This window comes from Trematomus bernacchii, unplaced genomic scaffold, assembly GCF_902827165.1.
Source record: "Trematomus bernacchii unplaced genomic scaffold, fTreBer1.1, whole genome shotgun sequence".
Classification (NCBI taxonomy): Eukaryota; Metazoa; Chordata; class Actinopteri; order Perciformes; family Nototheniidae; genus Trematomus; species Trematomus bernacchii.
The window spans coordinates 29,790,837-29,809,213 of NW_022987739.1; the positions used below are offsets into that span (position 1 = coordinate 29,790,837).

Here is an 18,377-nt window from a genome sequence, read left to right on the forward strand (position 1 = left end):
TGGCTCATTTACAGCAATGTGGATTAATGTGCACTGTCCTTTAAACAAATAAACAAACAAACGTGACAGAAGTTTTCAAAACCGTTTATGGTCTCCGGTACTTCCAGTCCAACGTCTAATGCCTGCGTTAGAAAATCGGGCCTTCAAAATAAAAAATAAAAATGTTTCCAACTTTTTTTTTTTCACTTACACATCTGCGACCCACTTTTGGGTCGCGACCCACCAGTTGAGAACCACTGCTCTAGAGCCTTTAATATTGCGAGGCAAATCTCATGCATACCTGGCGCTGTGATATTGGGATATGGTTAAAGCTTCCCTATAATCTTCCAACTTTTCATTATCCATCGACAACATTTTGGATGTGTTTGGGAGCCCTTCAAAGTGCCTGACAGTATCAGGATATCAGCAGCTCTCCTCCTGAGCTGAACACTCTGAAACCCTGTGTCCCTTTCCTGAGTCATCTGGGGGCTGCCAGAACTTTCTTGAGGCGAACAAACAGTCAATCTCATTGGCCTTCCCAATCTCTTGCCTTGATGTCGTTTTTGTTTCAAAATAACCCTGGAACAACCAGGCCCAAAAGGCTAAATTACCTAATCCATTGTCTAGAAGCCAGTTGGCTTCATTGACCCTTTGACCATAACTCTGAGGAGCCACTCCCACAATGTAACTTATCAGCATGGCCCACTTGGTTTCAATACTTCACGAAAAATGTTAATCTTTTAAGATTCTTTACACTGTAAAACCACTCTTGATGAGAAGGAAATAGTGGCCACCAAAATCAAATATGATGTCAATGCCGGGAATTACGAAAAAAACAAGTTGCATGGAAGTGATGAAGACTGAGATGAAGATGACTGCAGAAAACAAAGTAGAGCTTAGGGATTTCAGTCTTAGCTAGAGAGAAAGTAATAGTAGGGGCAAGACAGATGAGAAGAGATGTATCAGCTGCATAACGGAGAGCTTTGCCAGAACACAGCAGCTTCTCAACACGTCTCTCTGCAGATGGAGACTTCCCAAATGGATGAACTCTGCTTTCCACAACTCTTCAACAAATCCTGCAGGAAGCCTACGCCAGCTCCGTTAGATGTCCTGCTCGCTAACATCCTGCTGTCCTTCATCGCTCTGATCACTGCAGCTCTCAACCTGCTGGTCATCATCTCTATCTCCCACTTCAGGCACAGACAAACTTTCAGCTTAAGCTTGTATATGTTCATGATTGAAAAGTAACAGGATTTAGCCATGCATTCCTTTTAATTAATGTTTCAGATAATAGTTGTTCTGTTTTAAATTATAACATATTCAAACCTGACGTTTTATGACAAAATTGTTCAAGCAAGCACTGCTCAACAAATGCATGTCCATGTCTTTTTTTGTGTTTTAGTGCTGCTTGTTGTTACAAGCTGTCATTGATAATTGTATTTATGGTGAAATTCTTCCTTTCCAGGCAGCTCCACTCCCCCACTAACCTCCTCATCCTCTCCCTGGCTGTCTCAGACTTCCTTGTGGGCCTCATTTTGATGCCTGTTAAAATCCTTCTAACAGAGACTTGCTGGTACTTGGGTGACCTATTGTGTGCTCTGTATAGTATAGTTACTTTTATCATTACCTCTTCTACGGTTGGAAACATGGTGCTCATATCCATTGATCGTTATTTTGCTATTTGTGACCCTCTACATTACACCATCAGAGTAACTCTGAACAGAACACAAATCTGCATCTGTCTTTGTTGGATTTGCTCTGTTATCTATAATTGTCTAATTTTAAAGGACTTTCTGAGACAACCTGATTTACAGAATTATTGTCATGGAGAGTGTGTAGTTGTCATTGACAATATCACAGGAGCTGTTGACTTAGTTGTTAACTTTATTTCCCCCATTACTGTTATCATAGTTCTGTATATGAGAGTGTTTGTGGTGGCTGTGTCTCAGGCTCGAGCCATGCGATCTCATGTTGTCGCTGTCACTATGCAACGTTCAGTTGGTGCAACTGTTAAGAAATCTGAGATGAAAGCAGCCAGGACTCTTGGTGTTGTTGTCCTTGTGTTTCTAATATGTTTTTTTCCATATTACGCTCCATCCCTTATAGGTGAGGATATTGAAAATAGTAGTTCAACCTCACCCATTGTAGTCTGGTTGCTGTATTTTAACTCTTGTCTGAACCCATTGATTTATGCCTCGTTATACCCCTGGTTTAGAAAATCTATCAAGCTCATTGTTACCCTTAAAATACTTAAGTCTTACTCGTGTGATTCTAAAATACTGTAATAACGGACTGGGGTTGAGATATATTCTAAAAAACCTCTGTTCAAAAGGACATATTTTTGCTATTGTTGATGAGCAGAATGCAATGTGTAATGGCTGAAGAAAGATTAGACATTATTTAATGTAGTAAAACATATGTAACTAAAAGATATTAAATAATTGAATACAAAATAAAACTTGAAAATATTACATTGTGTGGAAGAAGTAGTATTTTTTGACCTGTGTTGACTTCAGTTTGACCAGTATTCTGGTAATGATATGTTCAATTGTTAATTTTGTAGACAATATGCATTACAGACTGATTGAGTATGTCGTTGGCAGAAGGTGAGTGTGCAACTTCAAACAAAAAGACAGAGCTGTCGCGTGTGTGTGTGTGTGTGTGTGTGTGTGTGTGTGTGTGTGTGTGTGTGTGTGTGTGTGTGTGTGTGTGTGTGTGTGTGTGTGTGTGTGTGTGAGAGAGAGAGAGCGAGAGAGAGAAAAAGGAGAGAAGGTTTTACTGACACATAACAGATTTGGTTCTCCAACACACTGACAATACAATATAACAAGAACAAAAATAAATCTTGTTGAGTGCTAACACATGTTTATTTTACCATTGCCCATGATCATTTACATGTACTGTCTGTTGCAATAATGAGGGATTCAAATGTAGAAAAACATTCATAATATTTAGGCTGACAATAAGAATTAAAGCTTCAATCAGCGATGATCGGGACCTCGCTAGGGCTGCTTGATTAAAGCAAAAATCATAATCACGATTATGTTGGTCAATATTGATATCACGATTATTAAATACGATTATTCATTGACTTTTAAAACATCAATATATTGAACTTTTAAAAAAAAATAATAATATTTTGAACATTATCTTTTTAACAGTTGATTACCCTGAACCTTAAGCCAGGGTTTGAGTTATGCGGGGTCATAAGGAGGGTCTGAGCTCCCATGAACTCACACATACAGGGAAATCATACATCTGGGGGGGTCGCTAATACATTACCAACAACCATTATTTTAATCACAAATAATGCATGTATCAATGTAACGAGTATTATTTACGTTAACGAGGTAAATAGGCTAAAATAAAAACATGTTTTCCAAAAGAACTACGCATCATATTCTCTCTTGAATGACAATATGCCTGCACTTCACCTCCAAGGTGCGCAATGAATTATTGGCAATCTATGCCTGTGAGCGTGCTGCGCGAGCCGAGATGAGGTGTTATGGGGTGTGCGTAGTTGAACCTTTCCATATTTAAGTTTGTAGCAAGTAGAGGGCTGCTTCTGCTGTGTGTGTGTGTGTGTGTGTGTGTGTGTGTGTGTGTGTGTGTGTGTGTGTGTGTGTGTGTGTGAGAAGCAGTTGGGCTTTCTGGGTTTCCAGTTCATAAGAACGAGGTGTTTAGTTGAAAGGCATGCTAGGGCTATACGTTTACTTTTGAACATTTTGATTTTATGCCATTGAGCGGGGATCCCAGCAAGCATGTAGCTGGAGTTAAGAATATCTCTATGTTCAGGATCTCAGCGAGTGTATCTCCAACTACATCCCATAGAGCAGGGGTAGGCAAGTAAGTTTGGCCGTGGGCCAATTTTTTGCTGAGCCACAAGATGGCGGGCCAGAACATAATCAAAGCCTAATAGAGTGGCGAAGTCCCTCCCCTTCCGGTGGACCTCCATGGGACCTTATTTCGGAAAAATTATGTATTGAAGTCAATGGAGAGAGAAAGATTATCTTTCGATCCCGTTTGAATTGTGCCACGAATTACATATATGATGTTTGTCAATATAAAAGATAATTTTGCAAGTCAAAAAAAAAAAATAGTGTCGTAAAACTGAAGTAACACATTTGTTTGTGTGAAACGCTCAATGAACTACATCTCTGGTCAACAACACACGTCACCAAGATGGCCGTCACTACTGTCTTGTCAACAAAACGATTGACTACCCTCACTATCACCACAATGAAACACGTCCTGAAGAATGTCATGCAAAGCTGCCTGCCTGCCTTCCTTTGATTCTCTCTGAACTGCCTGGTCGTTTTAATGTTTAATGTCAACCATTTGTGCAGATAGCATGAAGTAGAAAAGATCGCTAGCGTTAGCGTTAGCATTTCTCCCCCGGGCTTAAATTGTGTATTATAGAATGACCACACCGGTGACAGTACTCTTCAAAGGGTTCACGAAATATGACTACTACTCTTACTGTTTAACATTTTGGGTTACTTAATGTTACTTCATGTTAAGGCTAATAAAAATGACAAGGCTGTAATGCTAACTAACGTGCTAGCTACTAGCTAGGTAGCTAACTTGATCAAGCCACTCCTGGTCCTTTCATCAGACGGGAAGCGAAAGAACGAGCAAGACCCATTGCTGGTATGATAACAACCTGGTACTAAGCACACAGGCATCTTGTTAAAGTTATATTATCTTAGCCAGCGCCATATAGATAGATTCTATCTATATGGCGTTATCTTATCTTGGCTATCTCTATTTTAGTGGAGGAAAACAATTGTGACATCACTTACGCGACTCTGGGATTTGTAGTCATTCTAGTTGCGTATTTTTCATAGTCTTATATTTCAACAGTTTTACGACAAACTGTGACTTTTTTGACATGGAAATGATTTTTTAAGATTGACAAACATCATATGTGTAATTCATGGCACAATTCAAACGGGATCGAAAGATAAGTTTTCTCTCTCCATTGACTTCAATACATTATTACAGCACGCTCCCCTCTCCTGCAGGGGGGCGTGGTCAGCTGCAGCTCACAGAATCAGCCCCCTGCAAAAACAAGGCTGGAGAACAGCAAATAGAGTGAAATGAGGCATGGCTAAAATGCATGAGCTGTTTGGTATTTTGAAAACAGAAACGTATAAATACACCTTATATAGGTATGGCCCTACAATATATCATTTAAATATAGCATGATAGGTGTCCTTTAAATAAGTACTTTAATTGACGTCAGTGCTGTTAGGATTATGTTTTAAACAGGACCCAGGCGCAGGCAATGACTGGAGATGTTTAAAAGGTTTATTGTTCTGAGACTCAGGCGGGTTTGGAGACTATGGAGGTCCGGAGTGGAGGTAGGCAGTTCAGGCTGGACTGAGAACAGGGCAGGCAGGTATGGTGAAGGAAGAAGCAGGCAGGTTGGCTGGAAGCTCTGGTGGCCGATGGCTGAGGGATCGTACTGGAAGTACAAGGAGAAACTAATTACAAAAAGTACAGAATAACACGCAGACAGGATAACTGAAATGAGCAGCCAGGAGGATGCAATACCACTGGTGTAGAAAACAATCTGGCGGTGAGTTGCTGGGAGACTGGAGTAGATATGCTGTGTCTTGATTGGATTGATGAGGGACAGCTGAGCCGGTCGGCCAGGTGAGTGCAATCAGGCTGCTGCCTGCAAGGGAAACCACACCCCCTCCACACACACACAGGGACACAGTTTGGGCCGTGACAGTACCCCCCCCTCAACGGGAGCCTCCAGGCGAACCACCAGGCTTGTCTGGGTGGTCTCTGTGAAAGTCCCGAATGAGAGAGGGACCTAGAATGAGCTTGCGGGACACCCAGCTCCTCTCCTCAGGACCATAACCCTCCCAATCGACCAGATACTGGTACCCACGGCCCCGGCGGCGAATGTCCAACAGCCGCCGGACCGTGTAGGCCGGGTGGTCATCAATAACAAGGGTGGGTGGAGGGGAGATGGCTGGAGGGCACAAAGGGCTGGAAAACACTGGTTTCAACTGGGACACATGAAAGGTAGGGTGAATTCTCATGGAGGGAGGCAGCTTGAGTCTAACAGCAGATGGATTGATTATGCGCTCGATCACATAGGGACCAATGAAGCGTGGTTTCAACTTCTTAGACTCAGCTTGTAAAGAAATATTTTTAGATGAAAGCCAAACTTTCTGACCTGGTTGGAACTGGGGAGCTGCGGTCCGGTAGCGGTTTGCAATATGCCGATTGCGTTCAGCGGAGCGGAGAAGGGCAGAGCGGGCATCCTTCCAGATCCTCCGACAACGACGGAGATGGGCTTGGACAGAGGGAACTGCGATCTCGTCCTCTTGGGCTGGGAACAAAGGGGGGTTGATATCCAAGAGAACATTCAAATGGGGACATACCGGTGGCAGCACTAGACAGTGAGTTATGAGCGTATTCAATCCAGGGCAGATGTAAACTCCAGGAGGTGGGATTCCGGGAGGTGACACAGCGAAGTGCAGCTCCAAGGTCCTGATTGGCTCTTTCGGCCTGCCCGTTAGTCTGCGGATGATAGCCTGAGGAGAGACTGACAGATGCTCCAAGTGCTCGACAGAATGCTTTCCATACCTGAGATATGAACTGTGGCCCTCGGTCGGAAACAATGTCTGTTGGAATGCCATGAAGCCGGACCACATGATTGACTAGGAGGTCAGCAGTTCCAGAGGCTGTGGGGAGTTTAGGAAGAGGCACAAAATGAACCGCTTTGGAAAAGCGATCGACAATAGTGAGAATGGTTGAGTTACCCTGTGAAACCGGGAGGCCGGTAACAAAGTCTAGGCCGATGTGACTCCAGGGACGACTAGGGACTGGGAGAGGCTGGAGTAGACCGATAGGAGCCTGGTGTGAAGACTTGCTACGGGCGCAGACAGTGCAGGCCAGCACAAAGGCTCGAGAGTCCGCTTCCATGGAAGGCCACCAGAAGTGTCGTCTCAGGAGGGACAGGGTCCGATTCACACCCGGGTGGCAGGCAAAGCGGGGAAGCATGGGTCCATAGGAGAACCTGTGAGCAGACAGAGTCAGGTACAAACAAACGGTTATCTGGACCATTTCCTGGATCTGGCTGGTCTCTCTGTGCATTCCTCACTGAGTTCTCAATCTCCCATGTCACAGCGCCCACCACTCTGGTAGCAGGGATTATGGTGTCAGGAACTATGGGGTCCTGATCCACTGCAAACTGCCGGGACAATGCGTCAGGTTTAAGGTTTTTAGAACCAGGTCGGTAGGTAAGGGTGAAGTTGAACCTGCCAAAAAACAATGCCCAGCGTGCCTGACGGGAGTTTAGTCGTTTGGCAGTTTGTATGTAGACCAGGTTCCTGTGGTCTGTCCACACAATGAATGGATGTTCACAGCCTTCCAGCCAGTGCTCCATAAATCGCGACCCGAAATTTGAACCACTCAAATCTATTCAACAAAAAATCGTGCTGTAATATATACGCTTTTCAGCATATAATATTAAAGTGAAGTACAGTGCATATATCCCTTATATCCCTTCACAGAACTAAAGAATGCTTTTACATAAGGTTTAATTAGATGATGGAATCAAAGCTGAACTGTATAACATAAAAAGGCACACATGCTGAAAACCCAACCGCAGAAGGGGGGTCTGGGGGGATTGTCCCCCAGGAGATTTTTAGACATACTAACATATAAACCACGCATTCTGGTACACTCTGAGAAGAAAATAAATAAATCTATTACTACCCGACATATTAATAATATTTTATGCCATTGTTTCTTTTTCACTTTGTTCTGACAGCTGAGCTTGTCTGTGTGAATTACTTTAAATTGTGGGTAAGGGTAGATAGCTCAATCTTGATTCTGATTGGCCAGAAGACTCGAAAAAAACATCAGCAAAGATGTTTTATTGAGAGGATGATCACTACGTGATCAGTTGTGGTTATTTAACATCTTGCCAAGTACAACTGTTGAAAAATTAGCCTGCTGGCTAATACTAGCTCATTTACAGCAATGTGGATTCATGTAGGGTTAGGGTTAGGGTTAGGGTTAGGGTTAGTCTTTTAAATAAATGAACAAACAAACAAACGTGACAGAAGTTTTCAAAACCGTTTATGGTCTCCTGTACTTCCAGTCCAACGCCTAATGCATGCGTTAGAAAATCGGGCCTTCAAAATAAAAACATTTACATTTTCCAACTTTTTTTTTTCTTCACTTACACATCTGCGATCCACTTTTGGGTCGCGACCCACCAGTTGAGAACCACTGCTCTAGAGCCTTTAATATTGCGAGGCAAATCTCATGCATACCTGGCGCTGTGATATTGGGATATGGTTAAAGCTTCCCTATAATCTTCCAACTTTTCATTATCCATCGACAACATTTTGGATGTGTCTGGGAGCCTTTCAAAGTGCTGACAGTTTCAGGATATCAGCAGCTCTCCTCCTGAGCTGAACACTCTGAAACCCTGTGTCCCTTTCCTGAGTCATCTGGGGGCTGCCAGAACTTTCTTGAGGCAAACAAACAGTCAATCTCATTGGCCTTCCCAATCTCTTGCCTTTATGTCGTTTTTGTTTCAAAATAACCCTGGAACCACCAGGCCCAAAAGGCTAAATGACCTAATCCATTGTCTAGAAGCAAGTTGGCTTCATTGATCCTTTGACCATAACTCTGAGGAGCCACTCCCACAATGTAACTTATCAGCATGGCCCACTTGGTTTCAATACTTCACGAAAAATGTTAATCTTTTAAGATTCTTTACACTGTAAAACCACTCTTGATGAGAAGGAACAAGTGGCCACCATAATCAAATAAGATGATGTCAATGCCGGGGAATTACGAAAAAAACAAGTTGCATGGAAGTGATGAAGACTGAGATGAAGATGACTGCAGAAAACAAAGTAGAGCTTAGGGATTTCAGTCTTAGCTAGAGAGAAAGTAATAGTAGGGGCAAGACAGATGAGAAGAGATATATCAGCTGCATAACGGAGAGCTTTGCCAGAACACAGCAGCTTCTCAACACGTCTCTCTACAGATGGAGACTTCCCAAATGGATGAACTCTGCTTTCCACAACTCTTCAACAAATCCTGCAGGAAACCTACGCCAGCTCAGTCAGAAGTCCTGCTCGCTTACATCCTGCTGTCCTTCATCGCTCTGGTCACTGCAGCTCTCAACCTGCTGGTCATCATCTCTATCTCCCACTTCAGGCACAGACACACTTTCAGCTTAAGCTTGTATATGTTCATGATTGAAAAGTAACAGGATTTAGCCATGCATTCCTTTTAATTAATGTTTCAGATAATAGTTGTTCTGTTTTTAAATTATAACATATTCAAACCTGACGTTGTGTGATAAAATAGTTCAAGCAAGCACTGCTCAACAAATGCATGTCCATGTCTTTTTTTGTGTTTTAGTGCTGTTTGTTGTTAGAAGCTATCATTGATAATTGTATTTATGGTGAAATTCTTCCTTTCCAGGCAGCTCCACACCCCCACTAACCTCCTCATCCTCTCCCTGGCTGTCTCAGACTTCCTTTTGGGCCTCATTGTGATGCCTGTTAAAATCATTTCAACAGAGGCTTGCTGGTACTTGGGTGACCTATTGTGTGCTCTGTATACTATAGTTCCTTTTATCATTACCTCTTCTACGGTTGGAAACATGGTGCTCATATCCATTGATCGTTATTTTGCTATTTGTGACCCTCTACATTACACCATCAGAGTAACTCTGAACAGAACACAAATCTGCATCTGTCTTTGTTGGATTTGCTCTGTTATCTATAATTGTCTCATTTTAAAGGACTTTCTGAGACAACCTGATTCACATAGTTCTTGCCATGGAGAGTGTGTAATTGTCCTTATCAATATCACAGGAGCTGTTGACTTAGTTGTTACCTTTATTTCCCCCATTACTGTTATCATAGTTCTGTATATGAGAGTGTTTGTGGTGGCTGTGTCTCAGGCTCGAGCCATGCGATCTCATGTTGTCGCTGTCACTATGCAACTTTCAGTTGGTGCAACTGTTAAGAAATCTGAGATGAAAGCAGCCAGGACTCTTGGTGTTGTTGTCCTTGTGTTTCTGATGTGTGTTTTTTCCATGTTACACTCCATACCTTATAGGTGAGGATATTGAAATTAGTAGTTCAACCTCAACCATTCTACTCTGGTTGCTGCATTTTAACTCTTGTCTGAACCCATTGATTTATGCCTCGTTATACCCCTGGTTTAGAAAATCTATCAAGCTCATTGTTACCCTCAAAATACTTAAGTCTTACTCGTGTGATTCTAAAATACTGTAATGACGGGCTGGGTTTGAGATATATTCTAAAAAACCTCTGTTCAGATGGACATATTTTTTGCTATTGTTGCTGAGTCAGAATGCAATGTGTAATGGCTGAAGAAAGATTAGACATTATTTAATGTAGTAAAATATATGTAACTAAAAGATATTAAATAATTGAATACAAAATAAAACTTGAAAATATTACATTGTGTGGAAGAAGTAGTATTTTTTTAACTGTGTTGACTTCAGTTTGACCAGTATTCTGGTAATGATATGTTCAATTGTTAATTTTGTAGACAATATGCATTACAGACTGATTGAGTATGTCGTTGGCAGAAGGTGAGTGTGCAACTTCAAACAAAAAGACAGAGCTGTCGCGTGTGTGTTTGTGTGTGTGTGTGTGTGTGTGTGTGTGTGTGTGAGAGAGAGAGAGCGAGAGAGAGAAAAAGGAGAGAAGGTTTTACTGACACATAACAGATTTGGTTCTCCAACACACTGACAATACAATATAACAAGAACAAAAATAAATCTTGTTGAGTGCTAACACATGTTTATTTTACCATTGCCCATGATCATTTACATGTACTGTCTGTTGCAATAATGAGGGATTCAAATGTAGAAAAACATTCATAATATTTAGGCTGACAATAAGAATTAAAGCTTCAATCAGCGATGATCGGGACCTCGCTAGGGCTGCTCGATTAAGGCAAAAATCATAATCACGATTATTTTGGTCAATATTGATATCACGATTATTAAATACGATTATTCATTGACTTTTAAAACATCAATTTATTGAACTTTAAAAAATAAAAATAATATTTTGAACATTATCTTTTTAACAGTTGATTACCCTGAACCTTAAGAATAATTCAGCTGAAAAACCATTACAAATATAAATAAAATAAATTATACATTTATATCTACATTTAAATAAATAATATAAAATTAATAAATACCAATAAAGAAGATCAACAAATATTTTGGAGCGCACTTCCACAAACTACTGAACATAATAATTATAATAAATAAAAATGTATTAGATTATTGGCAAAGTATTCAGCTGAAGCCACATCTTTTTCAACTTCCCCAAGGCCTTTGTCATAAAGGGCAGGCCAGGGTTTGAGTTATGCGGGGTCATAAGGAGGGTCTGAGCTCCCATGAACTCATACATACAGGGAAATCATACATCTGTGGGGTCGCTAATACATTACCAACAACCATTAATTTAATCACAAATAATGCATGTGTCAATGTAATGAGTATTATTTACGTTAACGAAGTAAATAGTATAAAAGAAAAACATGTTTTCCAAAAGAACTACGCATCGTATTCTCTCTTGAATGACAATATGCCTGCACTTCACCCTCCAAGGTGCGCAATCAATTATTGGCAATCTATGCCTGTGTAGCGTGCTGCGCGAGCCGAGATGAGGTGTGTGTGCGTGCGTAGTTGAACCTTTTCATATTTGAGTTTGTACCATGTTAACTGGGCACATGTCTTTAGCTATGTAGAATGGATGGCATCTGTTATATCTTTGTGTCTTTGCGAGCTGGTTGAGAAAGGAGAGAGAGAGGAGGAGAGAGAGAGAGAGGAGCTAGAGAGAGCTAGAGAGAGAGAAGAGAGAGGAGATAGTCCGAGAGAGAGAGAGAGATAGAGAGAGAGAGAGATCGAGTAGATCGCGAGGAGAGAGCTAGAGTTTCGGCGTTGCCCCCGGCCCTCCGCCTCCCTGTCCACACAACTTTTATTAATCCCGGGTACCGGACAATTGTTATTTGTTCTTACTCCGGAACCATGTGGCGGCTGGGTGCCATGTTTTCCAGGGGGGGCTCTACCAAAATGTAAGCAAACTTATACACAAACTCAAAACATATGTCATATTACAACGCAGGGCTAGCTCAAAGGCACACAGCACATTTTAGTGCCTGTATTTGTCAACCTCCTTATTATGCTTACTGATCCCATCCTGTAGCCCTCATTGGACAGCTGTGTTTACTTTCCTAAACATGGCTAGTCGCATAGCATCATCCATGTGGACCCCAAGAAAGGGTCCGAGGCTGGAAGCTGGCAATCGGGGCTGCCCGAAAACAGTCCTAGCCATTCAGGCAACGAGCTCCTCAACCATGGCTTGTTGGCCACCGCCTTTTTGAGGGCAGCCTCTTTGGCCCCTCTAGGCGAGGCTCTCCTCCACTCACAATGAATACACTGAAGAGTGTACTTTAGCTCGTGCAGCTCTAGGTCAAAAGAAAAAACAGCTGGGTCCATATTTGGTTCGGTCATTTATTTTTTTATTTGCCCCCGCCGGCAATCGGGCTTAACAGGTTAAGGACCTTATGAATCTAATAAGGGCTATAAAAGTGTTCATACTAGGCAGTTTATTTTTATTATTTAGTTTCCCAAGCAAGAAACACGTGACTTATCAGTAACTTTAGACATCTTAAAACCATTTTAATCAATATTTTATCGTGGACTATACATTTAAAGGTGGGGTAGGTAAGTTTGAGAAACCGGCTCGAGATACACTTTTTGTTATATACCATGGAATGCTCTTAACATCCCGATAGCAATGAATATCTTAAGTGCTTTGACAAAAAATCCATTAAAAAATGTCATCTGTGGAAGCCGTAGTACTGTAAAAAGCACGACCAATCATCTGAGCCGGCCCGGCTAAAATAACTGGATGGCCTACCTGCCTGTCAGCTTTCCATCTGTGCACAAACTTATCTCGTGCCCTGATTGGTCATGTGCGCGTTCGTGTGTGTTGGAGGAGGGGCTCTGTAAGGAAGTGGCAGACTTTTTTCCGGCTGTGTATTTTCAAATTCTAGCGCACTCAAGCTGGTTTCTCCAAAATTACCTACCCCACCTTTAACTGACACCAACTATATAATATGTAAAAAATATGTATATAAAATGTATACAATCAATACAATTCAAATATTTTTTTATGACAATCTAGAATGTGTGAAGAACGAAACACAGGGGTAATACCAAACCTCTGAATTAGCACTAAGCGAAAAAAATGCTAACGCACTTAGCACAGAACTCACGGTAGAGATATTTTATACTTCATGCAATCTGCACAAACGAGACAGCTGTGACCAGTGTGTGGGAAGATGGCGCCTGTGTCGGCTCGCCGCTCCCTCAGCTCTCTACCTTTAGCTATCCTGTTTTTGTTTTATGTTTGTCAGAATGTCTCTGCTCTGCTCGTCTACGATCGCCAAGCTCTCCTCCACCTCAGACCCTTACTGGAGTTTATATTGCTGCCCAAACCTACATCTGGCAACCATAAATCGTCCCCCCCCCCCCTCTACTGTCGGTTATTCCCACCTACCTGCGCCGATTGCCCTGCATCCTGCCTCGCCAAAAGCGCTTTAGACGACGGGAAAAGCGTGGTGGTGCGCTGGTCCATCAAAAAGCACACCTGACGGCTTCTTCTGGGACTTATCCACGCCTCGGATGTCATGGCCCTCCCGCTGAACGCCATGTGAGGGATTGGTGGATTCGCCCTGTTTTTCCGGAGCTGCGGCCTCTGCTGGGCCCGCTGACAGCTCCACCTGCCCGACTGACTGCTCCCGGCCCGCGAGGCGTTCAACACGCACATCTTCGTCAGCTGAGATGCACTACACCTTCGGCAAGCACAGAGCGAAAACTTTGCATGGCTTTGCTAAATGCTAGGTCGATAGCAAACAAAACGTTCCTGCTAAATGACTTCTTCACCTCTCGTGAACTGGATTTTATGTTTCTGACGGAGACCTGGGTCCACGCTGGCGAGTATACACCATTCTCTGAACTTCTTCCTCCTGACTGTACATTCTTCAGCCCCCCCTGTGCCACCGGCCATGGTGGGGGCATAGCATCAGTGTTTAGAGCTAGCCTCCAATGCCGATTGCTTCACCCTGTAACTAGCTATGCTAGCTTTGAGTTGCAGCTTTTTGAACTGAACCCGGCCTCGCCTATACTCTGCGCAGTCGTGTATCGTCCGCCAAAGTGCAATAAGGATTTCATTAATTACTTTTCTGACTTTCTGTCTGGGATCATGGTGAAATATGATCGTGTTTTGATCTCCGGAGACATCAATGTCCATGTGTGTTGCGAGTCCAAACCTCTGGTTAGGGACTTTTTAAATCTCCTTGATTCTTTTGGTCTCGTTCAGTCCGTGGCTGGCCCAACACACGAAAAAGGACACACTTTAGATTTAGTATTATCGTTTGGACTGTCTGTATCTGTGGATGAAATATGTGCAGCAACGCGTATCTCAGACCATTTACCGGTTCTGTTTACAAACCTCGATCCCTTCCGCAGGAGTCGAATCACGTGTCCCTGCGCGTCGTCTGCGTTCGATTAACCCCTTGACTGCCTCACAGTTCTCTGATGTTTTTAATGCTTCTCCGATCTGTAAATTAGAGGTGAACTGTGTTTTTAGTGCTGACTAAAGCGCCGACTCAGGTAGCCCAGCTGTCCTGGTGCTGTTAGACCTGACAGCTGCCTTTGACACTGTGGACCATAGCATCCTGTTGTCACGGCTTGAACAGTCCGCTGGCATCACAGGCTCTGCCCTGGCATGGCTCAGGTCCTACCTGACAGACCGTAGCTTCTCAGTGCAGCTAGGTGCCTTCTCCTCTGCCAAAGCCCCTCTTACCTGTGGGGTTCCCATGGCTCTATTCTGGGCCCCATCCTTTTTCTACTGTACATACTGCCCCTAGGTTCAATTCTCACAAAACACAACATCCCCTTCCACTGCTACGCCGACGATGTACAGATCTATCTGCCACTCAATTCAAATGTCAACTCATTACAGCTATTAATGGACTGCTTAGCAGAGATCAAATCCTGGCTGAGCCAAAATGTCCTCAACCTCAACGAGAGCAAGACTGAGGTTATCTTTTTTGGACCCCAACCTCCAGCCACCCAGGTTGATATTCTGGGCTCCCTCAAACATAATATCCTCCCCTCTGTCACGAACCTTGGAGTGACATTCAATAGCGCTTTTAAATTCGATAAGCAGGTCAGCAGCGTAGTCAAAACCTGCTTTTTTTAAATACGACTATTGGCCAAGACCAAGTCGTTTTTTATCTTTTAAAGACCTGGAAAGGGTTATTAACGCCTTTGTTACCTCGAGACTGGATTACTGCAACGCTCTGTACGTGGGTATGGACCAGGCGTCAATTAAACGCCTGCAGCTAGTGCAGAACGCAGGTGCACGTCTACTCACTGGCCACAAAAAGCGTGACCACATCACCCCAATTCTGGCCTCACTGCACAGGCTTCCAATTCGGTTCCGAATTGATTTTCAAATCCTTTTATTTGTTTTCAAAGCACTAAATGGGCTGGCTCCGGCCTATATAGCCTAACTCCTCCAGCGCTACACCCCAGCCAGAGCTTTAAGGTCTGCTGACCAGCTGCTGCTGGGTAAGGGTAGATAGCTCAATCTTGATTCTGATTGGCCAGAAGACTCGAAAAAACATCAGCAAAGATGTTTTATTGAGAAGATGATTACTACGTGATCAGTTGTGGTTATTTAACATCTTGCCAAGGACAAAAGTTGAAAATTAGCCTGCTGGCTAATACTGGCTCATTTACAGCAATGTGGATTAATGTGCACTGTCCTTTAAACAAATAAACAAACAAACGTGACAGAAGTTTTCAAAACCGTTTATGGTCTCCGGTACTTCCAGTCCAACGTCTAATGCCTGCGTTAGAAAATCGGGCCTTCAAAATAAAAAATAAAAATGTTTCCAACTTTTTTTTTTTCACTTACACATCTGCGACCCACTTTTGGGTCGCGACCCACCAGTTGAGAACCACTGCTCTAGAGCCTTTAATATTGCGAGGCAAATCTCATGCATACCTGGCGCTGTGATATTGGGATATGGTTAAAGCTTCCCTATAATCTTCCAACTTTTCATTATCCATCGACAACATTTTGGATGTGTTTGGGAGCCCTTCAAAGTGCCTGACAGTATCAGGATATCAGCAGCTCTCCTCCTGAGCTGAACACTCTGAAACCCTGTGTCCCTTTCCTGAGTCATCTGGGGGCTGCCAGAACTTTCTTGAGGCGAACAAACAGTCAATCTCATTGGCCTTCCCAATCTCTTGCCTTGATGTCGTTTTTGTTTCAAAATAACCCTGGAACAACCAGGCCCAAAAGGCTAAATTACCTAATCCATTGTCTAGAAGCCAGTTGGCTTCATTGACCCTTTGACCATAAACTCTGAGGAGCCACTCCCACAATGTAACTTATCAGCATGGCCCACTTGGTTTCAATACTTCACGAAAAATGTTAATCTTTTAAGATTCTTTACACTGTAAAACCACTCTTGATGAGAAGGAAATAGTGGCCACCAAAATCAAATATGATGTCAATGCCGGGAATTACGAAAAAAACAAGTTGCATGGAAGTGATGAAGACTGAGATGAAGATGACTGCAGAAAACAAAGTAGAGCTTAGGGATTTCAGTCTTAGCTAGAGAGAAAGTAATAGTAGGGGCAAGACAGATGAGAAGAGATGTATCAGCTGCATAACGGAGAGCTTTGCCAGAACACAGCAGCTTCTCAACACGTCTCTCTGCAGATGGAGACTTCCCAAATGGATGAACTCTGCTTTCCACAACTCTTCAACAAATCCTGCAGGAAGCCTACGCCAGCTCCGTTAGATGTCCTGCTCGCTAACATCCTGCTGTCCTTCATCGCTCTGATCACTGCAGCTCTCAACCTGCTGGTCATCATCTCTATCTCCCACTTCAGGCACAGACAAACTTTCAGCTTAAGCTTGTATATGTTCATGATTGAAAAGTAACAGGATTTAGCCATGCATTCCTTTTAATTAATGTTTCAGATAATAGTTGTTCTGTTTTAAATTATAACATATTCAAACCTGACGTTTTATGACAAAATTGTTCAAGCAAGCACTGCTCAACAAATGCATGTCCATGTCTTTTTTTGTGTTTTAGTGCTGCTTGTTGTTACAAGCTGTCATTGATAATTGTATTTATGGTGAAATTCTTCCTTTCCAGGCAGCTCCACTCCCCCACTAACCTCCTCATCCTCTCCCTGGCTGTCTCAGACTTCCTTGTGGGCCTCATTTTGATGCCTGTTAAAATCCTTCTAACAGAGACTTGCTGGTACTTGGGTGACCTATTGTGTGCTCTGTATAGTATAGTTACTTTTATCATTACCTCTTCTACGGTTGGAAACATGGTGCTCATATCCATTGATCGTTATTTTGCTATTTGTGACCCTCTACATTACACCATCAGAGTAACTCTGAACAGAACACAAATCTGCATCTGTCTTTGTTGGATTTGCTCTGTTATCTATAATTGTCTAATTTTAAAGGACTTTCTGAGACAACCTGATTTACAGAATTATTGTCATGGAGAGTGTGTAGTTGTCATTGACAATATCACAGGAGCTGTTGACTTAGTTGTTAACTTTATTTCCCCCATTACTGTTATCATAGTTCTGTATATGAGAGTGTTTGTGGTGGCTGTGTCTCAGGCTCGAGCCATGCGATCTCATGTTGTCGCTGTCACTATGCAACGTTCAGTTGGTGCAACTGTTAAGAAATCTGAGATGAAAGCAGCCAGGACTCTTGGTGTTGTTGTCCTTGTGTTTCTAATATGTTTTTTTTCCATATTACGCTCCATCCCTTATAGGTGAGGATATTGAAAATAGTAGTTCAACCTCACCCATTGTAGTCTGGTTGCTGTATTTTAACTCTTGTCTGAACCCATTGATTTATGCCTCGTTATACCCCTGGTTTAGAAAATCTATCAAGCTCATTGTTACCCTTAAAATACTTAAGTCTTACTCGTGTGATTCTAAAATACTGTAATAACGGACTGGGGTTGAGATATATTCTAAAAAACCTCTGTTCAAAAGGACATATTTTTGCTATTGTTGATGAGCAGAATGCAATGTGTAATGGCTGAAGAAAGATTAGACATTATTTAATGTAGTAAAACATATGTAACTAAAAGATATTAAATAATTGAATACAAAATAAAACTTGAAAATATTACATTGTGTGGAAGAAGTAGTATTTTTTGACCTGTGTTGACTTCAGTTTGACCAGTATTCTGGTAATGATATGTTCAATTGTTAATTTTGTAGACAATATGCA

At 42.4% G+C, this 18,377-nt stretch overlaps 1 protein-coding gene and 2 pseudogenes across 1 annotated transcript; all 3 read left to right on the forward strand.

Moving 5' to 3' along the window:
* The first annotated feature begins 1,002 nt into the window (after window positions 1–1,002).
* On the forward strand, window positions 1,003–2,264 carry LOC117495995 (trace amine-associated receptor 8a-like). Its single transcript, XM_034147643.1, has 2 exons — window positions 1,003–1,175; window positions 1,445–2,264. The coding sequence occupies exons 1-2, from the start codon at window positions 1,003–1,005 to the stop codon at window positions 2,262–2,264; spliced, it is 993 nt and encodes a 330-aa protein (XP_034003534.1).
* A 6,743-nt stretch (window positions 2,265–9,007) lies between these two features.
* On the forward strand, window positions 9,008–10,271 carry LOC117496035 (annotated as a pseudogene).
* A 6,555-nt stretch (window positions 10,272–16,826) lies between these two features.
* LOC117496034 lies at window positions 16,827–18,089 on the forward strand (annotated as a pseudogene).
* The last annotated feature ends 288 nt before the right edge of the window (window positions 18,090–18,377 follow it).